The sequence below is a fragment of the Trichechus manatus genome, unplaced genomic scaffold (assembly GCF_000243295.1).
Source record: "Trichechus manatus latirostris isolate Lorelei unplaced genomic scaffold, TriManLat1.0 scaffold00034, whole genome shotgun sequence".
Classification (NCBI taxonomy): Eukaryota; Metazoa; Chordata; class Mammalia; order Sirenia; family Trichechidae; genus Trichechus; species Trichechus manatus.
Window position 1 is genome coordinate 15,184,102 of NW_004443970.1, and position 27,883 is coordinate 15,211,984.

Consider the following 27,883-nt stretch of genomic DNA (forward strand, 5'->3'; position numbering starts at 1 on the left):
CAACATGTGTACTACTGTTTCATGAGAAACTATTTGTTCTGTAAGCCTTCACCTGAAGTACAATAAAATATATATAAAAAAAATCATATTGATTAAAGGTAGGGTTGCACAGCCGATCAGCATAATTGCTGTCAATTAGTACACCTGTAAAAAATTGAATTGGCAAAAGTTCTGTGATAGATACATTTACAACAACAACACACACACACACACACAAACGAGAGAGAGAGAGAATCTGCTGAGGCTGCTTATATATAACCAAAACCTTATGGGATTTGATTCCTTGGTTTGGAGGTTTAAGGTCATGATATCATGGGACATCCCAGTTAACTGGCCTAATGACGTGTTTACTGAGTCTGTTCTCTTAGTTCAGCACATAGTGCCTGAGGTCTTAAAAGCCTGCAAGGGGCCACCCAAGGCACAAGTGATCTCTATTCAGCTGGAGCAACAGAGGAAGAAGGAGAGTCAGGAATAAGACAAGATATGGAATGTGTGGATAAGTACCCCCATGAACAACTGCCTCCTTTGCCATGAGACCAGAAGAACTGGATGGTGCCTGGCTACCATTACTAAACACTTTGATCAAAGATTCCATAGAAGTATCTTGATTAAAAGAGGGAAAATGCAGAACAGCATTTCAAATTCTCATGGATTCCAGACTTTCTGGAGCCATGGAGGGTGGATGAACCCCTGAAACTATTGCACTGAGATAATCTTTAAAACTTAAACCAAAAATATCCCCTGTAGTCTTTTTAAAACCAAACAATAGTTAGCCTAACTATTATGCTCTTTTAAGAACTATATGGGATCAAATTGACAGCAGCATCTTGAAGGATTAGATAGGAACCTTAGGGGGCAGTGCGTCTGTTAATGAGGGAGGAACAACTCAGAAAAGGAGGGTGAGAATGGATGCACAACTCGAAGAATGTAATCAATGTCACTAAATTGTACATCTAGAAATGGTTGAACTGGTGTATGTTTTCCTGTATATAGTGTGAACAACAACAATAAATAAAATTAAGAGGAAAAGGTAAATAAATTAATTAATTTAAAAAAATTAATTGTGCTATCCCTAAATGTGGAGCAAGACTGGGATTAAAAACAAGGCAATTTTTCAAATAATGAAAATATTCCAATTTTTAAGTATTACCCAGAAAACAAAACAAAACAAAACAGTTTCCATCTAGTCGATTCTGATGCAACGACCCTATAGAACAGAGTAGAACTGCTTATAGGGTTTCCAAGGTTGTAATCTTTAGAGAAGCAGATTGCCGTATCTTTCTCCTGCAGAGTAGTTGGTGGGTTTGAACTGCCAACCTTTCAGTTAGCAGTCAAGAGCTTACAGATCCATTATTTTTAAATCTGGATTTGGGATAAAAGAGGAAACACTTAAAAACACCTTTAAGGAACTAACCTGGCAGTATATTTTAATAATCTAAATATTAAGTAAGAGAAGTGCTTAATAACACTGAATAGACACATAACATGTTTTACAAATAATTATAACTTTTCTATAAAGGAAATTACTTTTGAATATTAAATTTTATAAACCCTTTCCTTTTTCCTCTATGCTTAAAATAGGTTAAAAAATAACTGTTATACTCACAAAACTAATTCTGAAGCTTCTTGTGAGGCAAAATCTTAAATTCTAAATCCATATGTACTGGAGGTATTTTCAGTGAAACTGTCTGGACTCCATTGATTCATAATGTGATTATTTCACTTAAAAACCATTGCAGCAAAGTGCATTCAAACACAACTGATGTATTTTTATGACACACTGAAATCATAGTGTTGAAAATAGCTCTCTGAATCATATACTCTACGGATCTGCTATTATGGAAAGATAGGATTTTACTCACCTAGTTATTTAAGACACACAAAAGTAGATTCCATTAAGTCTTTTGGTAAATATTTTAGTCCATCAAAAAATGTTGCTTTTCAGCTTTATTTCTATCCATATAAACATCCCTATAAATATTTCCCAGCCCCTTCCCCTTTTCTCTTCCGCTCTGTATCCCAGAGAGCTGACTCCTGTGAACCACATATCCCAGGCTCACTTGCTAACTGGCTTCTGGTGAGGACAATGAGAGGCATTGGTGGGAGATTCAAGGGTAGGAGGGGAGGAGAAGTCTGGGTATTTCTTCCCCTCTCTGCCTCTAAGATTGTCCCTAGCAGTGGATTTCTCTTTCCTAATTTCAGCTTTTGCTGGGGACCAGCTCCTGGACTTTGAGAAACCCCACCTCCTCCTTTGGGCTTTTCAGTCCTGGGGGTGGTAGTAGCTTTCTAGTCTCTATGTTACCTTTCTGGTAATTCTTTCTACAACTGTTTAAATCATTCCCTGTATTAAAGCCCTCTACTAAAATACCTAGTATGAAGTGCATTTTCCTGCCTGGAAAATATATATACATATATATATTTGTGTATATGTGTGTGTGTGTGTATGTATAGAGTCATGTATTGCTTAACATTCATGTTATGTTCTGTGAAACAGACTTTTATGTGTTTGGATGTTCTGCGAATACTGTATTATGGAAGAAGGTCCTTTCAGGCATTTGCTTCCAGAATAAGGAGGTTTTATGTACACTACAAATTTGCTCGAGAAAATAACCTCCCTCTACAACTAGTTTAGAGACCACCTCAAGAATAGATGTGACGCACTGAACACTAATGACCGAAGACCAGACAAGTTGTGGGATGACATCAAGGACATCATACATAAAGAAAGCAAAGGGTCATTAAAATGACAGGAAAGAAAGACCAAAATGTAAGTCAGAAGAGACTCTGAAACTTGATCTTGAACATACAGTAGCTAAAGCGAACAGAAGAAATAATGATGTGGAAAGAGAGATTTTATTGCTGATGCCAGATGGATCCTGACTAAAAGCAAAGAATACCAGAAAGATGTTTACCTGTGTTTTATTTACTACGCAAAGGCATCTGACTGTGTGGATCATAATGAATTATGGATAACATTGCAAAGAATGGGAATTCCAGAACACTTAATTGTGCTCATGAAGAACCTGTACATAGAACAAGAGGCAGTCATTTGAACAGAACAAAGGGACACTGTGTGGTTTAAAGTCAGGAAAGGTGTGCAACAGGGTTGTACCCTTTCACCATACTTATTCAGTCTATATGCTGAGCAGAGAAGCTGGACTATATGAAGAAGAACATGACATCAGGATTGGAGGAAGACTCATTAACAACCTGTGATATGCAGATGACACAACCTTGCTTGCTGAAAGTGAAGAGGACTTGAAGCACTTACTGATGAAGGTCAAAGACTACAGCCTTCAGTTTGGATTACACCTCAACATAAAGAAAACAAAATTCCTCATGACTGGACCAATAAGCAATATCATGATAAATGGAGAAAAGACTGAAGTTGTCAAGGATTTCATTTTACTTGGATCCACAATCAATACCCTTGGAAGCAATAGTCAAGAAATCAAATGATGCATTGCATTGGGCAAATCTGTTTCAAAAGACCTCTTTAAAGTGTTATAAAAAGCAAGGATGTACTTTAAGGACTAAGGTGAGCCTGACCCAAGCCATGGTGTTTTCAATCGCCTCACAAACATGTGAAAGCTGGACAATGAATAAGGAAGAGGGGAGAAGAACTGATGATTTTGAATTATGGTGTTGGCGAAGAATACTGAGTATACCGTGGACTGCCAGAAGAAGAAACATATGTCTTGGAAGAAGTACAGCCAGAATGCTCCTTAGAAGCGAGGATGGTGAGACTTTGTCTCACATAGTTGGGACATGTTATCAGGAGGGACCAGTCTCTGAAGAAAGACATCATGCAGGAAAAGTAGAGGGTCAGCAATAAAGAGGACAACCCTCAAGGAGATGGACTGACACAGCGGCTGCAACAATGGCCTCTAGCATAACAATAGTCATGAGGATGGCGCAGGACTTGGCAGTGTTTTGCTCTGCTGTACGCAGGGTTGGAACCAACTTGATGGCATCTTACAACAACAACACAATGAGTTTATCTAAGATTTCAACAAATCTTCTGCTGACTTCGCATCAGCACTAGCAGATTCACCAACTTTCACATTATGCAGCGAAAAACATTTGAAGCACTGGAAACACCCAGAGCTAGCGCTAAACTCAATACTGTAGTCTGGTCCTGCTTTATCTTTAAGCATCTCGAACAAGCTTCCTGCCTTAGCAGTGATCATCAACGTGCTGAGACAGATTCACTACTATGTGTGGTCCTCAATCCACTTCATTAGCGATTTATCCATATTCGATATAGGTCCATCTCACATTTTTGTTAGCCTTGCAGCTTTCAGTGGAGTTGACCCTTTAACATCGTGGAGAATTTTTTGTTTTTGAGGATGGTAGTGATTGTCAAGTGCGACATGCCTAAATCCACTATGTTCTGTTCTCTGATTGGGATTTATGAACTCTACTACAGTCCTACAGGACTATGGGCAAACATGCGGTAGGATATTGCCTAAACAGACATTATGCAGCCTATGACTGTATATATACGTGTATATATATATACACACACACAGTCATGTGTTGCTCAACATCCACAGTATGTTCTGGGAAATAGGACATTATGTAATTTGGACATTGTGCTAACACCACATTACATACAGGCAGTCCCATGTCCGACTGACTTACAACTTGTAGTTACGAACCTACCCCTACAAAGCCTATTAAAAATTCGATGTACATGCAATGGTTCATAATAACAAACAGGCACTACTTTGTGATCCACATCAAAATAACATTATTATTATTACTATATTATTATGTTAAAGATATTTTAGTGTATCTGGAAGTGTTTAATTTTTATATGCACAGAAAGGTACACTATACACTAAGACAAATATTTGACTAACTGATGTTAGATATGAACCATACCTAACTGTTGTAACTTACATACAAATTCAACTTAAAGACACACTTAGGAATGGAACTCGTTTGTAATCCAGGGACCGCCTGTATAATTTTATGGGAGCGCAGACATACATGTGTTGGACATTGCCCAAATGGACATTATGCATGCATGACTGTGTGCATCTATATCTATATACATATAATGTTAGTTGCTACCAAATCGGTTCTAACTTATGGCAACCCATGTGTGCAGAATACAACTGCTGCATAGAGTTTCCAAAGCCGTGACCTTTCAGAAGCAGATTGCTAGGCCTGTCTTCCAAGGTGCCTCGGGGTGTGTTCAGACTGCCAACCTTTCAGCTAGTAGTCGAGTGATTAACCATACCACCAAGGCAATAGATAGATAGAAGGATAGATAGATAATACATATATGTCCTATATATTGACTGAAGGAGCCCTGGTGGCAGTGTGATCAAGCGCTTGGCTGCTAACCGAAAGCTCAGCAATTTGAACCCACCAGCAGCTCTTCGGAAGAAAGATGTGGTCGGCTTCTGTAAAGATTTACAGCCTTGAAAACCCTATAAGGCAGTTCTACTCTGTTCTACAAGGTCCCTATTAGTTGGAATTGTCTCAATGGCAACGGTTTTGGTTTTTTATATATTGATTAATTTTTATTAAATGATGGTAATACATTAACATATATGTATTACCAATATTTAATAAATCCTAATACAATAAAAACAAACAAAATACCCCTAAAAGGTTAAGTAAAATAGCCTAAATTTTGGTCTTTTCTGATTCCAAAGTTTTCTCATAGTACCATGTTTTCTTCAATAGTGTCAGGGTTCACTCTCTGACCTCCTGATCTCTGTGTACAAAGGGTTTCCTCAAACTTCATTGCCCTTGAACTCAATGCAGCATTTGATACTGCTGACAATCCTTCTTTTGTTGGAATATGCCACTATATCCCCTGGTTCTCACTCTACTATTTCTCATTCTCAGTTTATGGCTTCACTTTCTAATCCCCTAAATATAGCTATTACCCCAAGGTTCTTCTCCTTCTCTCATACAAAAGGTAAATCTTTCTCTATCACTTGTAATGTTAGTTAAAATTCTCTCCATCCCCAAAGCAGAAATTGTTTTTTCACATTAAAAGAAATTCATGTTTATACAAAAAATTTAGGAAATGTAAAAATATATAAGGAAGAAAATTAAAATCACCCATAATACACTCAGATCAGTGAATTTTGCTTAAGTCTTTTTTGCATGCACATTTATTTTATATAATTGAGATCTTATTGTCTGTAGGATTTTGAGTTATACACTTACATGTTTTACTTAGATCATTAAAACTTTTGGTAGACATTATATTTAATGCCTGTACAATATACCATTTGCAAAATGTACCATATTTCTTTAACCATTTCCCTATTCATGTTAGTAATAATTTTACACTTTTTATTAAGAATGTTATTTATTTATTATAAGATTACAAAAGCATAGCTTCCTTTTGAAGCCTTTACTTGCTCAGGTATGGTCAGTTGTCTCTATAGCTGAGGGTATTCTCTTTTCAGCTCTTTTGTTCTTATCTCACCATATTATATTCATGTTTCACAGATCTCTTCTCTCCAAGGAGCCCTGGTGGCCCGATAGTTAAGAGCTCTGCTGCTAACCTAATGGCTGGTGGTTCAAACGCACCCAGCAGCTCCAAGGAAGAAAGACCTGGCAATCTGCTCCTGTAAACATTACAGTCTAGTAAACCCTATGAGGCAGTTCTGCTCTCTCAATGGGGCTGCTGTGAGTTGAAATCCATCTGACGGTACCTGACAACAACAACCAGATCCCCGGCACCTCAGAGGCAGATGTGCCCCCAAAGACAAGAAATGAACAGTATGAAGAAAACATGGATTTGAGGGTCTGGATTTATTCAGATCTTAAAAAGGGGAGCTTTTTTCCCAAAGCTCTAAGTATAGCAAGGGCATTTAAATCATTTCACTGTTACATTACCGATTACAAACTTTGAATTCATGGTTTAGAGAAAAGGTTTTTTATTTTTTGGCCTTGATCTATTTTTGTATCTTGTAGTTAAATTGTAAGAAGTTAAAATATAATCAATGAAAATATAATGAAAAAAAGCTATAGACAGAATACTACTGACTACTTAGATGACCTTCTTCGAATCCAGGCTGATGAAACATTTCAATGTGTTATAGATATTGCTCAAAATTGCATAACGCTAAGATGAGGAAAAATAAAAATACTTATGAACTAGATTTCTTTTAACAGTAATGCCAAGCTGGTTAAAATAATTATTTTCCATAAATTTTATTTTATGTCCATGAAATTAATCTAAGGCAAGCAGGAATTCATTCATTCATTCACCCTACAAATATTTAATGTCTTTGAAAACGAGGGAAACTCTCAATGAGATGGATTGACACAATAGCCATAACAATGGACTCAAACATCCCAAAGATGATGAAGACGGTGCAGGGCTGGGCAACATTTCATTCTGTTCTATAAAAGGTTGCCATGAGTCAGAGCCGACTCGATGGCAAGTAACAACAACAATGTACAGGATGTTGGGTTATCTGATTGGAATTAATGGTGATCAAAAGCAGACATGTCCATACGCTCATGAAGCATTTATTGATAAAATATCTAATTTTGCAGTTATATTTCAAGCTAATTTATTTAATATAATTTTTTTAAAAAAATGCTCTACTTAGCATTGAAACGTCTGAAATGTGAATACTATTAACTCACACAACTGGCCAAACTAATTCTATCATTTAATATAACTGAAGAGCTTGCTTTGGAATTTTAAATTTCATTTATTATTTCTAGGTTTCAGAATCTAGAATACCTAAGACTGTTCTTTTGGCAATCAAATATAATTTTTATTGATAACTATTCCTTCTAGAGCAAACAAAACAAAAACATACAATAAGTGAGGCTATGTGTTATGTTCTTTTTAGAAATTGCGTAACAACAGAATTTTTGAAACTTACTTTAATACTTAAAGTTATACAATAAGCAGGATTAACGATTAGTGTTAGATTTCTATATGCAAAAACAATAATTCAAACAACAATTGTGATGCTATGTATCATTTGTCATTGCAATGTACCATGACATAATCTTCACTTTGCAAACTAGTTCATTTATTATATAACAGAACGGTGAACAATGGCACGTGCAGTGGATTTTTTGCTTTTCTTTATTTACCTACTTATTTCGAACCACATTCCAGAAAAAAAAAAGTATCTGAAACAGGGCTTATGTTATTTACACTGAATCAGCAATGAATTGGGTTTTATGGCACTGCCTCTGCAGTCCATTAAGGCCAAACATAATTGCATCCTTCATTCAAAGACGCATACTCTCAAGCAGAAAACTATTCTACCATGGACAGATGTCAAACATTAAATTTTATAACATGTCATTTTCTCTCCTGTAGTGGACAAACTATAGACTAATGTATAGTGTCTGTCAACTTTTAGGTCTCCAGGATAAAGGATTTTTCTTTTTCATTCCACGAATTTTAGAATGTATTTGATAAACTAAAATAACTTACATTTCAAACAGTGTCCTTCTGCCTAAAAAAAGGGAAATGTTTTTTAAACCAGATTACAAAAAACATGGAAGAAAAATATTAGCGTTTTCAGATAAAGGTACAAAAAAGGCAAATAAAACCTATTTTTTCTAGCTTTACTCTCCTCTAATCTTCTGTTTTAATAGAAAAGAACCTGTTGAATGTTATAGAGTGCGAATTTGTAACCATTCTTCCATGAATAATCTAATTAAAAGCATTTCAGGGTTACAAAAGCAGATAGCATAATGGTTAAGATATATTTGCATGCTTCGGCTAAAAGCCACCATAATTAAGACCCTTCTATATGCCAGTCCTTCAGAGAAAATATTTTGATTTTCAAAGTAAAAATAGATTTAGAAAGTGAATTGAGGAGAAAATCCTATAAGCTATACACTGCCAAAAAGCTTTTTCGTATAGAAGTAGCCAGTAGCTTTTTCTCCACAGAATTTATATGAACATTTCCAAGATATTTCATCACTGTGTGTATATATATATGTATGTATATACATATACATACATATAAATATATACAAAGCAATTGCTGTTACCACTTTTTCCAAATCAGAAGGCAATTTTAGTCACAAGCTCAATGAGATAAGAAAATGGAGACAGTTTTGTAACTGTTTCAATCAAAAAAATTCAAAAGCATATTTAACCAATAAAGGACCCTCTCCCAATTCTCTTGCTCTACAGTTACTGGTATTTTGAAAATATGACAGAAAATGAAAAACTATGGATAACCTTTCTACTTTTATACTGGAAGCCAGTGGAACATGGAAATTATTCCAAGTACAGCTTTGAGCCCAATGACTTCCAGTTCTGCCACTCGTGAACAGATAGGCTGTATGGCATCTAAACTATTCTACCATGGTTATCAATGAGCAGATCTTATATCACTAGAGAATACAACACACCATATAACTGGGCAATTAAGAAACTCTGACTAGCTCTGGAGACACTTACAAGATACTAAACAATATTTGGGAGTCCTGGTGGCACAGTGGTTAAAAGCGCTTAGCTGCTCACGGAAAGGTGGGTGGTTCAAACCCACCATACGTTTCGCAGAAGAGAGCTGTGGCAGTCTGCTTCCGTAAAGATTTACAGCCTCGGAAACCCTGTGGGGGCAGTTCTACTCTGTCCTACAGGGGCACTATGACTTGGAATGGACTCGATGGCAGTGGGCTTGGTTTTGTGTTGAAACAACATTCGTTTATTTTCAATGACACTTTCAACTCACTAGATTTCAATTCTTAACCATTATTCTCAATATTTTTCAAGTTAAATCATATGATAAGCTATACAAAATAACATTCAAAAATCAAGCAGAAATTTCTCCTCCAAAAGAGGTATTTATATTTGTTGTGTATTTGAAAACTGAGAGATGAAAAAAATGTGTACGGTAATTATTAAAAGCATGATATTTAGACTCAAGCAGACTTGCATTTAATTTTGCATCTGCCACTGATCAGCTCCGTGGACCTTCCAAACATTTACTTTGTTTCTCTTTGTCTCTGCTTCCCTTTCGGAAAAATAGGGAAAGTAAAACCTATCATAAAGATTTGGGTAAAATTACATGAGATGTAAAGAAAATATAAAGGGTATTTTTTTCTTGCTCAAAAAGTGATGAGAGAATAAAAATAAGGGCGTATAGATACATATATATGTGTGTATATATGTACATGTACACACACACACACACACACACACACACACACGTATGCCCCATAGGGTTTCCAAGGAGTGGATGGTGGATTTGAGCTCTTAACCACTGTGCCACCAGGGCTCCATATATATATATGTGTGTGTGTGTGTGTGTGTGTGTGTATGTATATATATATGTATATAAACATATATATACACAATCACACACATAGTATATAGCATTATATAGCAAAGTCTACAGCAAATATTAATTTCAATATTTAATTAGTTATAGCAAATACATAATATTATATAAGAGCCCCGGGGTGGCGCAAATGGTTAAGTGCTCAGCTACTAACTGAAAGGTTGGTGATTCAAACCCAACCAGATGCACCTAGGTAGAAAGGCCTGGAGATGAGTCCCAAAGTTTATAGCCATTGAAAACCCTATGGAGCACAGTTCTTTTCTGATAGACATGAGGTCACCAAGAATCAGAATTGACTCCACAGCAACTGGTTTATTTTTTAAATATCTATTATATAAAGAAATAAATTTGATATATAATTTTCTCTATAGTGTGAAATAAATATGTACCTTTGCAAAACGTGTTTAAACAAATTAACAGTACAGTTTTGCTGGTAACTCAATAAGCGTATATTAAACACATACATATATCATTCACAAAGAAGCTGAGGAAAATATAATTCATTGCCATTTCCATGATCTACATTATTAAAATATAGCATTTTCTATAATTTGGAGACTGTCTTAGAAACTCAAAAAAAAGTTTTTACAATGCACAGTAAAGTATGAGTTTAGATTGATTGGGTCTGTAACATACAGCCCAGATGCTGATTATACATGGCAATAAAACTGACAGTTCTTTGCATTTTCCCCATCTGCTTTTAATGTAAATGGCAAAAGCAGCTGCTAGATAAGAGAACATAGATTTAATGGGATGAAGCAAAACGCTGGGGAGAAACTGCTCTAGCTTTTGATTCTTAAGCTTCTCGGTGTAGCCAATACATTTCTCATCATAGGTAATATCAACCCAGGATTTGAAAAGGAGGAAGTAGCAATATTCTTTTGACGTTTGGGATTCTCTAACCTATTCCATAATTATTCTAGAGTAACTATTTCATATTTCAGGAATGTTACATCTAACTTTAGCCGTAAAAGCATGCCACTGAAATCCTTCCTATGTCCCTAACAAAAATGACCCAAGGTATTTTAGACTACAATATTATTTGTTTTATAAATGCAATCTGCAGAATTTTGTAAATTTAATAAATATCATTACAGCTGAGTGAATACTGGCTTCTAGAGGGGCATACTTCGTATAAGGCTAGCACTTTTTTGCTCTAGGACTGTGTCCATACTAATTGATTATAGGCCATCCCTGTCTTAGAATGACTTGTTCTCAAAATTATCCATTTTATCATCAATCTTATTTTATTTCTTTGATGTCATTCAAGAGTACATCCCCTTGACTGTAAATTCAACTGACATATTTATAGTGTTGTTATACGGTGCTGTCGAGATGATTTCGACTCATAGTTTCGTTCATACAACAGAACGAAACACTACCTGGTCCTGTACCATCTCACAATCATTGCTATGTTTGACCCCATTGTTGCAGTCACTGTGTCAGTCCATCTTATTGAGGGTTTTACTCATTTTTACTGACCCACTACTTTACCAAGCATGATGTCTTTCTCCAGGAACTGGTCTCTCCTGATAACATGTACAAAGCACGTGAGATGAAGTCTCACCATCCTCGATTCTAAGGAGAATTCTGGCTGTACTTCTTCCAAGACAGATTTGTTCTTTCTTCTGGCAGTTTAAGGTATATTCAATATTCTTTGCCCACACCATAATCCAAAGGTGTCAATTATTCCATGGTCATCCTTACTCACTGTCCAGGTTTCAAATGCATATGAGGCGAATGAAAACATCCTGCCTTGGGTCAGGCACACGGTAGTCCTCAAAGTGACATCTTTGCTTTTTAACACTTTAAAGAGGTCTTTTGCAGCAGATTTACCCAATGCAATATGGTGTTTGATTTCCTGACTGCTACTTCCATGGGCATTGTCTGTAGATCCAAGTAAAATGAAATTCTTGACAACTTCAATCTTTTCTCCATTTATCATGATGTTGCTATTGGTCCAGTAGTGAGGATTTTTGTTTTCTTTATGTTGAGGCATAATCCATGCTGAAGGCTGTAGTCTTTGATCTTCATTCGTTAAGTGCTTCAAGCCCTCTTCATTTTCAGCAAGTAAGGTTGTATCATCTGCACATCACAAGTTGTTAATGAGTCTTCCTCGAATCCTGATGCCACATTCTTCATATAGTCCAGCTTCTTGGATTATTTGCTCAGCATACAGACTGAATAAGTATGGTGAAAAAGTACAACCCTAACACATTCCTTTTCTGACTTTAAACCATGCAGTATCTCCTTGTTCTGTCTGAACCACTGCCATCTTGGTCTATGTACAGGTTTCACATGAGCACAACTAAGTTTTCTGGAATTCCCATTCTTTGCAATGTTATCCATCATTTGTTATGATCTACACAGTTGAATGCCTTTGCATAGTCAATAAAACACAGGTAAACATCTTTCTGGTATTTTCTGCTTTCAGCCAAGATCCATCTGACATCAGCAATGATATCCCTCTTTCCAAGTCCCCTTCTGAATCTGGATTGAATTTCCAAAGTTCCCTGTAAATGTACTGCTGCAACCAGCAATGATATCCCTCTTTCCACGTCCCCTTCTGAATCTGGATTGAATTTCTGGAAGGTCCCTATAAATACACTGCTGCAACCATTTCTGAATTATCTTCAATAAAATTTTACTTGCATATAATATTAATGATACTGTTCAGTAATTTCCACATTCTATTGGATCACCTCTCTTTGGAATGGGTACAAATAAGATCTCTTCCAGTCAGTTGGCCAGGTAGCTGTCTTCCAAATTTCTTGGCATAGACAAGTGAAAGCTTCCAGAGTTGTATCCATGTGTTGAAGCATCTCAACTGGTATTCTGTCAACTCCTGGAGCCTTGTTATTCACCAATGCCTTCAGTGCAGCTTGGACTTCTTCCTTCAGTACTATTGGTTCTTGATCATATGCTACCTCCTGAAATGTCTGAATGTCGACCAATTCTTTTTGGTACAGTGACTCTGTATATATTTTCCATCTTCCTTTGATGCTTCCTGCAAGGTTCAACATTTTACCCATAGAATGCTTCAGTATTGCAACTTGAGGATTGGCTTTCTTCTTCAGTTCTTTCAGCTTGTGAAATGCAGAGCATGTTCTTCACTTTTCAATTTCTAACCCTAGGTCACTGCACATTTCATTGTAATACTTTACTTTGTCTTCTTGAGCTGGCCTTTGAAATCTTCTGTTCAGCTCTTTCACTTTATCATTTCTTCCATTTGCTTTAGCTACTGTTATGCTCAAGAGCAAGTTTCAGAGTCTCTTCTGGCATCCATTTTGGTCATTTCTTTCTTTCCTGTCTTTTTCATGACTTTCTGCTTTCTTCATGTATGAAGTCCTTGATGTCATCCCAGAACTCGTCTGGTCTTCCGTCATTAGCGTTCAATGTATATCTACTCTTGAGATGGTCTCTAAATTCAGATAGGATGTACTCAAGGTCATACTTTGGCTCTTGTAAACTTGTTTTAATTTTCATCAGCTTCAGCTTGAACTTGCATACAAGCAATTGATGGTCTGTTCCGCAGTCAGTCCCCAGCCTTGTTCTAATGATATTGAACTTCTCCCTTGTCTCTTTCCACAGATGTAGTCTATTTGATTCCTGTGTATACCATGTATATAGTTGCTGTTTATGTTGTTGAGAAAAGATGTTTGCAACGAATTAAGTTGTTGGTCTTGCAAAATTCTATCATGTGACCTCTTGCATTGTTTATATCACCAAGGCCATATTTTCCAACTATTGATCCTTCCTCTTTGTTTTCAACTTTTGCATTCCAATCACCAGTAATTATCAATACATCTTGACTGCTTGTTTAATGAATTTCAGACTGGGGAAGCTGGTAAAAATCTTCAATTTTTTCATCTTTGGCATTAGTGGTTGGTGCATAAATTTGAGTAACAGTCATATTAACTGGCCTTCCTTGTAGTCATATGGACATTATCCTATTATTGCCAGCGTTGTACTTCAGGAGAGATCTTGGAATGTCCTTTTGATGATGAACGCAGTGCCATTCTTCTTCAGTTTGTTATTCCTGACATAGTGGATCATATGATTCTCTGATACAAAATGGCCAATACCAGTCCGTTTCAGCTCACTAATGCCAAGGATATCAATGTTTATGTGTTCCATTTCATTTTTACGATTTCCAATTTCCTAGATTCATACTTCCTACATTAACATTCCAATTATTAATGGATGCTTGCAGCTGTTTCTTGTCATTTTTAGTTGTGCCACATCAGCAAATGTACATCCTGAAAGCTTTACTCCATCCATGTCATTAAGGGTCAACTCTGCTTTGAGGAGACAGCTCTTTCTCAATTGTATTTTGAGTGCCTTCCAACCTGAGATGCTCATCTTCTGGCATCATATTAGACAAAGTTCTGCTGCTACTCATAAGGTTCTCACTGGCCAATTGTTTTTAGAAGTAGATTGTCAGGTCCTTCTTTTATTTATATTAGAAATAATCACCTTTCCTTTCAGTGTAAGCATTTAAAGCAAGACATAAAAACGTGTCTGTGTGTGCACCTGAGTTTTTGTGTGCACGTGCACATCCACGTGTGCATGTGGGTGTGCATGTACTGGTACTATACATATTTTAGACAGTAACTTCCCTAATGAGCGTTAAAATTTGCACGCATGCATTTACATGGAGACACATTAAATGCAAAGATACACTCAATATAAACATTCACGTGGCTTAGACTTAGTGAAAAAATAGGCTTCCATATATGGCTCACTAAGCTAAGCAAAACAGTATAGATGCATAATGTCAGTAGTGCTAAATTTTATATATAATCTTTCTTTAGCAATCCAAGAAAGATAAAAACACTTGGAAGTTCTGTGGCTTTGTTTTGCATTAATAACTAACATGTTTTGGGCACTTACTGTGAGTCAGGCACTGAGCTAAGTCTCCTGCTTGCTAATCACTTATGCTGTAAAAACATTATGCAAATTGACTTTACGCATCACTTGCCAAACAGGATTACTCAAACAAGTAGATAGTATTTTGCTTGCCCCCTCTACCCTGCACTGAGTAATTCTTCCAAATTATTCATTATCCTTTCCCTAAAATATAGATAACATTGTGATCAGTATCAGCATTTGAACTATATAGTTTCAGCTCAGTCTTTTCAGTTAATTACATAACCATAATTCTATAACTTAATTCCTAAAAAGCAAATGACAACTTCATTCATTCTAAGGATAAATAATACTTCATGGCACAGATGTCTTCATTTTTATGTTAGCGTCTGCACAGGTCTTATTTTGTATCTGTTGTGTCTCCATTTTTTCCTGTATTAAGTTTTAGAAACCAACATCATCAACATCAGGGTCACCTCTTAGAACAACCTTCCATCTAATAGGTTTCAATGTTATGTTGCTTCTGCTTTTTAAATGTCTCTGTATGCCTCCTCTTTTCTCTTTCTGCTGGTTGCCTAGGCACGCCCTCGTCCTCTCTTTCAGAGACTGTTGCTATTTCATTGTCAGTGAGCATCTTTCCTCCAAACCACTGTCCGCTCTGCCTTTGAGTGTTTTTTCTAATAAACAAACCTAATCATGCTACTAACCAGTTGTTGGGTCAATTTTGACTTGACATGGCAACTCCAGTGTGTCAGAGTAGAACTGTGCTCCACAGGGGTTTCAATGGCTGATATTTTCAGATGTAGGCCTTTCTTTTGAGGTGTCTCTGGGTGGACTCAAACCTCCAAATGATTAGCAACCAAGTGCTCTAATCATTCTGCTACCCTACTCAAAATTCTTCCTTGTATCCTGTTGCCAAAGGAGCCCTGGTGGTGCAGTGGTTAACTGCTCAGCTGTTAACTGAAAGGTCAGTGGTTTGAACTCACCAGCTGCTTAGCAGGAGAAAGATGTGGCAGCCTGCTTCCATAAAGATTTACAGCCGTGGAAACCAGTTCTGCTCTGTCATATAGGACCACTCTGAGTCAGAATAGACTCAATGGCAACAGGTATCCTGTTGTCATCAGGACAGGCTATTCTTCAAGACCTGGCTTCCGTTTTCTGCTACAACATTTGAAAACTATTTTAATTTCCCCAGACACACGCTATTCTCTAACTTTTCTGGGACTTTGCAGAGGCTCTTTCCTCTGCCTAGAAAGCCTCCAACTGCTCTACCTGCAAAACACATCCTCCTACCTGAAGATTCCTTGCTTCTCCCAGACAGACTAAGGTATTCCTTCTGCAAGTGCCCTGTGCATACCCATTTTATTACTTATCTCACTGTTTTAAAAGTTCCTGTTTGTGTCAAGTTTCAATTCTCTACACCGGAAACATCTTGAAGGCTGAGACTGTGCCATTTCATCTATAATGTCTGACCCAGAGAAGGCACTCAAACATATTTGCTATGTAACACATGAAAAAAAACAAAAACAAAAAAACTACCTTTCCACATGTCCTTCTTCTGTTTCAATCATACTCATCAGACTCCTTGGACTATTTGAGAAATCAGTTGGGGTTTCTATTCTGTTACCACTTTAAATTCTACCTTTGTCCTTTTGATTTTTCTTTTCCTCCAATTTATTTATAATATTTTCATGCTCATTTTGACTCCTAACATAACTAATATCACAAATGTTTGATTCAATCTTCTGTATTTTTCTCTTAAGAAAGCCATTAACCCTGTCTGCTTAAAGGCTCATACAACAATTCAATGAAAAAAACATAAAATGTGTGTACGAACGCCAGCCGAGCTCTTAACCATGGAGATACCAGGGCTCCCTACATAATATAACACATGTTGTATTTAAAACTTTTTGGAGGAATTAGGTGCAAATAAGAAATTACTTGGGGGAAAATGGGTAGTTTCTTATTATGAACAAACTGTCTTAATAAAAATAGTTTCTCTGCATGGAATGGGTGATGCGTAACTTTTTAAAGATAATTATTCTGCTATTCCATTCCACAGTAATTAGAGATTATTCAAGATATGCATACAAAATCGATAATTTTGTCAAAATGAAGATGAAAACACTGCAGTGGTTACTGATGAACTCCATAATGGTCTATGAAATCACAGGTACAGCTTAATTTATAAATTTATCCTATGTAATTTACCTTCCATAATTATATTCTGTGGAGCTATCAAAGTTGCTGTATGGATTACAGTTTAAGTATGGCTGCAGATAACTGTGAATTAATGGGAGACATTTGTTCAGAGGGAGCACATGAAGCACTCTGTTCTGTATACTGAATAAAGAACTGGCTCCCTGCCTTCTGTAGGAAGTTAATTATTCTGACTTTTTTCTGGGACCTTAACTTATGACAAAATCATGATATGAAAATTTTAGGAAATATAATGCATAAACATGAGGAAATTAAAATGATGTATAAATTTTGCATTCAAATGTTTTTGCCCCAAATCTTTCGGACTACTCATTAAACGAACTGCCAGAAACGAATCATGCCATTTTGTTTTTCCTGTCATAAGCATATCAGCACATAATCAGAGCTTACATAATACTGACTTTATACTTTGATAAAGGTTGCATTTTGATCCTAGTATTATTTATTTAAGGACATTTCGAGGCAAAAGGATACTATTTAATTGAAAAAAAAAAAAAGTCCTTTTATGAGAGTTGGGGAATAAATACCTAGGTTTCTGTTTCTGTGAGGTTCTCAGAACCAAATCTGAGAATGTAATTCTAATTCCCTATACCATAGGTGATAGCGCTGTATCTGAAATCCAGCTTATGTGAAAACTAACAAAACTATTTTCTACAGTACAAAAAATTTAAAAGGTTTCTGTTAGCCTTTGGGGCACGTATAGTTCCTTACATTCTGATTTGGTAGATTTTAAATAAAATGAACAATCTGAAAAATATTTTGCAAACTTTTTTTTAAAATCATAAAAAGAAGTTAGCTATGGTACAAGGTATTTTAAACAGTACTTTGCCATATATAATTCTACTGGGCATAACTTATTGAGAGTGTAGGCATATTAACTCACTTGAAGAGCACAAAAATGTACAAAAAATGTAAAATGTGAAGCCAAGCGTTTTGTTATGTAGTCATCGTTAGGTGCCAGGTCTTTCTCCTACAGAGCTGCTGGGTGGGTTCGAACTGTCAACCTCTTGTTGAGCAGCCGAATAATTAACCCTTTCGTCACCAAGGCTCTTTTAAGTTTTAGCAAATTCTGTGCGTGGATCTGAAGTAACACAAATATCAGGAATGTGAAAACCTGTAATATGCTAACAAGTGCTCCAGTTGTTAACAAGCGTACTAGTAAACTGTGAACTAAAGCAAAATTCCTCAAATTTTCACTTTTATAACAACTTCTTAATTCTGCTTATTTTCTACTGCATTTCATAACCCTTGAGTATCTCTTAGAAGTTTTAAATACTTTCATAGTCTACAGTTTGAAATGATCAACCTACGTGTAATTTAACACCGCAAACTCAGATAATGGCCGATTTATCTCTTTCACACCAAGTTAAATTAAAACTTGGTATCATTTGTCTTACTTAGCTATTTTACTATTTATTGTGTAAAGAATAAAGTCGAGTTAAACTATACATGTTGTGGAAAATGGATCAAATTGCATATTGTATTCATTTTTAAAACTTACTTAAAAATTTCTGACATGATTAAAAGAAAAGCAACTAATGATAGATCATGATAGCTGTGCTATTAGCTGAGTCATTACTAAGTGCATAATAAATAACCAAAAATTGAGTTTGATTTCATGAGTACCTGTGACTTCTTTATCAGCCAGTACAGAATGTGTAATGACAAGGTGATCAAACCAACTTGCACATCCTCGCATACAGAAAGGCAGATGAATATGAACCAAGTGAATTCAAAATTGAACAAGTGCTATTTAATAGAATTGAGGATTCAATATTTGGGAAGAGGTAAATGCAAACGTAACATGAAACAAATGTTAAAAATATATGGGAAAAAGTGTTCAACTAAACAGAAATGGATGAAAAAGACATAGTTTTAAAGTTATATTCCATATCATAAACACAGGTTTTAATCAGAGATAGCATTCAAGAATCGTTCTTACTTTTATTTCTTTATAATCATGCATGAAGATTATCCAGAGGAAATAAAGGGAACAAAATGCCCCCAAAACTAATATCTAATCTCCATCATTGTGTCTTTTTTTGAAAGTCTTCTTTATTACAAGACTAGTAAGAGAATAGTTGAATTTGCTCTATGTTTTACCTATTTGAATAACACTTCCTCAAAAAGGTATTATAACTTCTGAGGATTTGCAGTGCATCTAAAGAAACACTGAAACAACACTTAGAAAACCTGAGAACTTTGCTAGCATCCTTTCTCTTTCTATAATCAGAACATTCCCCTGATCTTTCTTCAGACAAGTGGAAAGAAACAGAACCACGTGGCTCCAAACTTTTGAGCCCTGAAAGTCAACTGAGAATAAAGGAGGTAGGACATAAGAGTAGACAAAACATAGTGAATTGTTACAACCTATGGTCTACCAACTACTCTCCATGATGTCTGGGATTCCTTCACAGTGATTTTAAAGCAAAGCAATATGCCTCAGGAAATCTTTAACTGGATTGAAGAGAACTAAACGTCTACTTTATAGCAATCATTATCAACATATTCAAAATATTATACCTCAAAACACGATGTAAGAAACAGTGAGGATTTGACATAATCAATTTGCTACTAATGATTTTGTTACCATGGGCCAGATTGTACGTAGATTTGCCTGAGGCATTCCATCTATTTGAGAACAAGGTGTTCCAGCTAGCAAGGTTCAAACAGCAAAGTGCTGGGAGGAATCCACGGAAGCAACAGCTTCTTTTCTTTTATTCCTAATTTTAATTACACTAGACATTTTATTGTTTCCTCTCTACTTCCTCTTCAATAGCCCATGTTCCTTTGTCATAGTTATACTATTAAAAATGGAGGCCTGGAGGTTTTCGAGATGGTGTACCCCAGACTCTGTTTACCTTCCCCAACACTGTCTTTGCCCCAACACTAGGTGATGTCTTGGTGCTACAATGGTGAGAACAGACATGGTTCTGCCTGCACCACGCTTGCAGTCTAATCAAAATATCAAATTAAACTGTTAAGTTCTGTGCAGATGAAGCTTAAATAGATATAAGAACACTTAACTGAGCACAGTAAAGATTAAACTTTAGTACTTACAAAGTAATGTGAAACAGCTCTTCAGTTTTGTTACACTCCTATACCTTTATGCCTTGTCTTTTTCTTTGCTCCTTCCAAGTTCTCTTCATATGCAAGTTTCTTAAGAGTTTCTCGTCTGGTTTTTCTAAGTGTCAGTCAGCCTCTCGTGACTTTTAAAAATGTTCCCTTCTACAATGCCTATAGGGTTGCTGTGAGTCGGAATGGACTCGACAGCAACGGGTTTGGTTTTTGGACAATGTCTGCCTCTCTTCTGCAGACTGACACAGTAAGGAACATGGGCTTTGGAGCGAAACAGATCTAAGACTGACTCTAGCTTAGCTACTTCACAATCGAAGACATTTTTGCAAGATTTCTTAACCTCTATGACCCTCATTCTTTTATTATCAAAATGAGATTGCCCTCAAAGACTGGCTAAATGTTTATAGGTTCCATTGGAGAGGAAATAAAATCTTAGAAAAAGATGTCTATGATTTATCTGTAAGATAATTAAGCTAATGAATATCTCTAAAGAAGGAGAGTATTAGATGCTGGGTTGATCAGATTAGAACAGAGAAAAAGGAGATCTCAGACACATGTGAAGAGTGGAATCCAAGCCAGTCTGGGGAACAGGGAACTATAATGAATTTTCAGTATTCTAGTTCTGTTTTAGTCCCATGTCATTAAACATTCTATTCGTTTAACTTTTCTTTTACTGATTTTATGCTTAAGAAGGACCATTCTGTCTACAGGGAGAGAAAGAGATATTCCTTTAGGTTTTATTCATTCATAATGTTTAATATGGCTACATCCTTTCAGAGATAAATCTGCTCTTAATTTTTTTTTGTTTTTAAATTAGTCATTCATCCAATAAACATTTATCAAGTACCTGCTATGTGCCAGGTACGAGACTTGTTGCTGGATGTTCAGTGGTCATCAGAACAGAATTTATCGCTGTCTTCAGGGAGGGTATAGGTCAATGGGGAAAGACAGATGTTAAACAAATAAATACACTTATACATACATAATCACAAAATGTGGTAATTAACAACAACAACAACAACCAGGTGTTACTGAGCTGACCCCAACTCATGGTGAGCCCCTGTGTGTCAGAGTAGTACCATGCTCCATAGGCTTTTCAAATGGCTGAGTTTTTGGAAGTAGATTGCCAGGATTTTCCTCTGAGGCACCTCTGGTAGACTCGAACCTTCTACTGTTTGGTTAGCAGCCAAGCATATCAACAGTTTATACTATCCAGGAATTCCATGTGATAATTTGTTGTTGTTAGTTGCCATCCAGTCAGATCTGACTTATGCGGAATAGAATGAAAAACTGCCTGCCTGGTCTGTACCATCTCCATGTGATAATTATGGGCAGGCAAAATCAGGTTCCTAGCCTGCAAATCAGAGGGAAGATACTGGGCCATGCTAAAACCATAGGATAATCAGATATCTTGAAGAAAGACCACCAACCTTAATCTGGCAGGCATATACTTTTGTTATTAGTTTTCCTATTTTATTTAATTTCCATAAATAGCTCCATTAAAGTCAGTGAGACGATCAAATGATAGAATGCATGTATAGCATCCAACATTACAGGTTATTAGATAAATGTTAGTCTCTTTCTATTCTTCCTTCTCCAAATTATTCCAATTCTAACTTGAAAAGAATGTTTCCCTTCTTAACAAATAATTGCTTGAGCAAATACCAGAAATAAGAATTTATAATTGGAAACACAAAGCAGGAAAAAAGAATGAGTCATGTTTTTATACCTAAATTTATGGTATAGGCAGTTTACGCTCTGACATAGCACAAAGATACTTTCTATTTGTTAGAATTGTACTATGAGACATTTACAAGAATGAAGACATACCGTATAGTAGGAAATCAACTCAACATTATTGAATAAAATGACTGATAACTTGTAATAGAAAATATTCCACTGATAATTTATGGTAAAATCTAGATTAAAAAATAAATTATTTTGAATAATATGGAGGGAGTTTATGATCTTCAGTTTACCATGTATTAAACATCTGGAATCTATAAAGATAAAAAAATGTTGTATAGCTTTATTTCCACATTTTATGAATTTTACTGATCATTATTCTAATGAAAAATAAAAGAGTAATCTAAAAAATGAGTTACTAAGCTAGTAAATTGTATCACTATAATGAATGATAATAGAGGTATTTTATTAAAGTTGAAGATCCGTGTAATTTATTACCAGATCCTCTATTGATAAAGCTCGTAATTAACAATCAGAGAAGTAAAATTCACCCAGAACTTCATGTACGTTTTCATTTCTACTTAAAAATTTAATTTACTGTAGCGCTACCTGATACACCACCATCCGAATATAGGGAAACCCAATGGGACATATTATTTAGTATTACTTTCAAACTACTAAATTCAACCATTATACAAAATCTATAGAGCATAGAGAATAGAAGAAAAGCTCTATGATAAAAAATAAAATAGACTACATAACATACACCATTTTAAATGTCTCATACTGCTTTCTATCTGTTATGTATAGCACACGCCTCTCCTTTTGTCAACCCACAACAGCTTTCTGCTCTCTTTTCTTATTATCTGGATTTGATCAATCCTCTTCCTCTCTGTCCAGAAAGATATTGTTCCCACATATATCTCTCATCTAACTCCAACACTCACTAAACCCATTCTTCTTCTCTGACTTTCTAATGACTGCAGGTTTCTGCATCTGAAAATAAATCCAAGCCCGTCCTTTATAGTAAATATTGTCTTTTTACAAAAATGCTTTCTCAGCCAAAGTCTTCAATGTGCTCCGTATCTGCTCTCTCCAACACAGGCAGTTCCCGGGTTAAGAAAAAGACCTTTCTTAAGTATGTCTTTAAGTTGAATTCGTAGGTAAGTTGGAATAGGTACATACGGTTCTTACTTAGTGTCAGTTAGTCAAATGTTTGTCTTAGTATATAGTAAGTATTCATCACATATGCCCTTTCTTACCCCTCTGAAAAGTGGCTTACTTATCTACCACTATCAAAATTGCATCCTCCAAGAACACTATGCTGGTCAAATTTGAAGGCCTTCTCTCTGACTTGAGCTTCATTCAGCAACAAGAGTATCTGACTCTGCAGATAATTCTCTTCTTTTTTGGCTGTTCCTCCCAGGGCTCTCTGCTGTTGCTGTTTAGGTCCTTGGGCTTTCTTCTCTTCTCTTGCTCTGCTTTCCATTGGCCACTTGATAGCTTCAACTATCAACTTTGTGTTTATTATGTTAATTACTTCAAAATCATTTTCTCAGGTCATTGTCTTGCTCCAAAATTATTCTAGTCTGTATTATTCTACTACCTATAAAAAGCTCATTGGCAAGTCAGTATTTCCCAAAATGAGCTCACCATCATCTTCTTTCCCAGTTGTGGTCTTGCTTCTAGGTTTCTTAAAATACAATGATATCAGCACCACCTCCCAGTCTCTTATACTTGAAACTCTGTCATCATCTTGGGTTCATTTATCTCTCTTACTCCCTTATCTCTTCAAATGCCGAATCTCATTATTTTTGCTTCTATACTAGTTATCACATCTGTTCCCACATCTCCATTCTGACTATTACTAACTCACCTCCTGCTCTATGACATTTTCCCTCCATCAATGCAATGGCCTCCTAAGAGGCCTCCTGCCTTCTATTCTTTCCTTTGCCAAACCACTGGCACACAGCTGTCAGATTAATTCTTCCTGAAAATTTAGATTAAAACTACTTGCTCAAGTGCATCTCAAATAAAGTCTAAGATCCTTATACTTTTCAAAGCCCTACCTTTCCAACCGTATTTTCCATCATTCTCTTGGGTATGAAATCACATTCAGACTTAATCCCTGTTTGGTAGTGCCTTGTACTTTCATTCTTATTGCATTTGATCATAACATTCTATTTATTTTAAAAGCCCTTTTCACATATCTATGTTTCCAGTTCTACCTATCCTTCAAGGCCTAGCTGAGGTGTCACCTCCTGCATGAAGCCTTCCATGATTGAGCTATCATTTACTGAATGACTACTAAATGCTAGGCACATAAAGCTCTACATATATTATTTCATTTCAAATATACAACACTCCTAAGTTTCATTTGAACAAACAGGCTTATAGAGGATAAGTAAATTGTCATGGTGTCACAGACTATAAATGGTAGGTAGATGTGGGGTTCTAGCTAAAGCTTCTCACTTTCACTAACTACTGCATCTTGCCTTCCATGTGATGGCCTCTGTAATACCTTGAAGTTTATTTGTTCCTCTTGTATGATGTTTGTTACTTCCTATACAATTTCAAAGTTATTTATTTGTATGTCAAATTTGCTAGTCACTTGAGGGAAGATATCTGGAGAATTCATAGTGCCTTTATATGGCAAGGGAATCCCTCAGAGGTGCAAATGGTTAACATGCTTCTCTGTTAACTGAAAATTTGGAAGTTTGAGTCCACCCAGAGGCACCATGGAACAAAAGTTTGGTGATCTACCATTGAAAAAATCAGCCACTGAAAACCCTCTGGAGCACAGCTCTACTCTGACACACATGGAGTCACTATGAGCAGAGTCAACTCAATGGCAACTGGCATTGCCTTCCATGATGCCTCAACATGAACCTATTACTCCAATTATTCTAAACTGCATAATTACTCAAACACAATGCTCACTGCCATCTCGGGCCTTTGCTCTTGATGTTTCTCTTTCATGGAATGCCACCTTCCTCTTACCAAACCGTATTTATTCTTCTTTCAAGTTTCAACTAAAAAAACAACAACTCACAAAGGTCTTCTATGGGTAAGGTAGTGCTCCATCAATTAAAAAATTGAAAAGAATAATATTAGGCAAGTCCATTATTCCATGTCTGTGTCAATTATCTACCGATTCCATTGTCCCTGCAGAGAGTCGTTTCTTATACTGAAAAACTCTAAGCACACTATTGAACACATAGTACAGACTTTTAAAATACTGTGAGCTAAAGTTATTCTCATATAAAGTAATTTACAGGAGTTAATTTATTATGTTGTTGTTCTGTGCCGTTGAGTTGATTACGACTCACAGCAACCCTACAGGACAGAAGCGGCTGGTGGATTTGAACTGCCGACCTTTTGGTTAGCAGAATAACTTAAAATTTCACCTTCTTTTTCTGCCTACTATACAGGCCTACAAAAGGAGCCCTGGTGGCGCAGTGGTTAAGCTCTTGGCTGCTAACCAAAAGGTCGGCGGTTCAAACCCACCAGCTGCTCCTCAGGAGAAAGACATCATAGTCTGCTTCTATAAAGATTACAGCTTTGGAAACCCTATGGTGCAGTTCTACTTTGTCCTATAGGGTCACTATGAGTTGAAATCAACTTGATGGTAACAGTTTTATGCAGGCCTATCACAAAAACTCAGTCATCTTTCATTCTTCAACAATATAAACCTATTTATTTAGTTAAAATTAAAAATTGGCCTCCAAAGCAATAATACGATGTGCCGGATGGTTAGGAGGTGCTTTCTTAGGTAATGGATATTGAGGTAAAGATTTTCCCTAATGCATACTTCTCAAGAGGGTAAAAGCATCCCATTTTACATCTTATGGGACCTTGTTTTAACCACATGACTTACATTTGTCAAGGACAGTGAAATGTATACAACTGCACACCAAATGGATATCCAATAGTTTGTCAAAACAATTTAATTTTTGATGGAGGTAGTCACTGACTCAAATAACCTAAAATGCTCACTAATTTAAAAAAATCTTTTATATCTGGTATTGTAGTATCATCTTTTTTATAATTTGTGTTGAAATATACAACAGTTCCAAAAATTGTGAAATTATATTTTAAAATGTGAGCTCTGGAGGAGGTCGAATATAATCTAGTTACTGTGTTTCTATGATGGATTATACCAGCTCAGCCCTTCTTTGTACTCCCACCACTCCAAGCTGGAAATGGACAACAGATCTCCTACAGACCCAAAAGCTCACACTAGGCACAATCACTTTTATTTTCCTAAGTACCCTAAAAACACGTTCCCAAGGGGAGGGTAAGTACTATTTTTCCTTAAAACACAGTCTTTCTAATTCTACCTGTGCCTTAAAAAAAAAAAAATCCCGCTACTTCAACAAGGTATTTAATTAAACAGATTAAGGGTCAATAAGCCTCTGAAAGGAACATCTGTCTAAGCTAATTGATCCAATTTGCCTTTGATAAACTCAGAATCTCCTAAAGAAAATCACAGTTTGGCTTACAGGCGAGGTGGACGGATAAGAGGGGATTTCAGGGCACTTACATCTCTGTGATGGTCTCTGGCAGATTTGTGGGGATTTCAGTAAGACTTTTCCCACGACAGTCTACGATATTGTTGCTACAGGTACAAGCGGCTGGGCAGTGCAGAACGCTGCAAGACGGAGCCATGAAGGACTGGTGCCCTGAAAAAGAAACAGATTGCAATCATATTTTTTCCTCCTGAATTTCCTCACTGAGAAACACACAAGCTTAGCTCAAATAACAAAGCATGTTACAGAAATAAATTTATCTAAAGCCCTGATCATAAAATGGTCCTGTATTTCTAACATATATATTTAGAAAGCATGCATTTATATTTGAGGGTCAACACTCAGATGAAGCAAACGGGATTTTACAAACTGGTTAGAAAGATGGTAATTAAAAAAAAAAATACTGAACTAATTGGGAGAAAGGTTAAATTCAGATGCAAAACTAGAATGCTATTCAAAACTATTCTGAGTTGCAAAAAAAGCAGCAATTTCAGACTAATCTATGGTTCATGTCTAATAAGCTTAAATAGAGCTTGGAATTCATTAAACTTGCAGAGCTTAATTTACTTTGTCTTAAACAAAGAAAAGAAAACAGTAAAATTCTTTAATGGTTCCTATAATTGTTGCTCTAATTAAGTAATCATGCACCAATAAATGTGGGGAAAAATTAGATAATACTAAGTTTGATGGCTGGATAGGTTCAAAATTACTGCTTTCTTTGAAGTTACGGTTATAATTTATATCATGCCATTGTGTAATTGTTACTCTATATGATTCTGTTTTGGTTCAGCATAATTTAAAATTTCAGCATAAGTAATTATCTGCAGGTATGTTTGAACTATTCAGTATTTGGGAAAAAAAAATATTTTGAAATAAACGTTTCCTGTTCCAATGAGGCACAAGAAAGTATCAGTAGTGCTGTACGAAACAGGCATCTGTAGACACTTGGTTACTAGAAGGAAGCAAGGAAGGCTCCCCTTAACCTGCAGAGAAATGGCTAGAGTGGTGGAGACACCCTAGGAAGATAGTATGGACTGGGTAGTTATTAACACATAGGAGACCTGGTGGCTTAATGGTTACGCATTGGTTCAAACCCATCCAGAGGCTCCATGAAAGAAAGACCTGGGGACCTGCTTCTATAAAAGATTACAGTCAAGAAAACCCTTTGGGGCAGTTTTCTGTCACATGGAATCACTA

At 36.2% G+C, this 27,883-nt stretch overlaps 1 protein-coding gene across 4 annotated transcripts in view; it reads right to left on the bottom strand.

The window, feature by feature from the left end:
• Positions 1-27,883, bottom strand: part of SLIT2 (slit guidance ligand 2) — a 431,007-nt gene that overhangs the window by 127,359 nt on the left and 275,765 nt on the right. For all 4 annotated transcript variants that reach the window (XM_004375152.3, XM_004375150.3, XM_004375151.3 and 1 more), the window contains one exon: positions 26,701-26,839. In XM_004375152.3, coding sequence (XP_004375209.1) covers positions 26,701-26,839 — 139 coding nt within the window. The remainder of the gene's footprint in view (positions 1-26,700; positions 26,840-27,883) is intronic.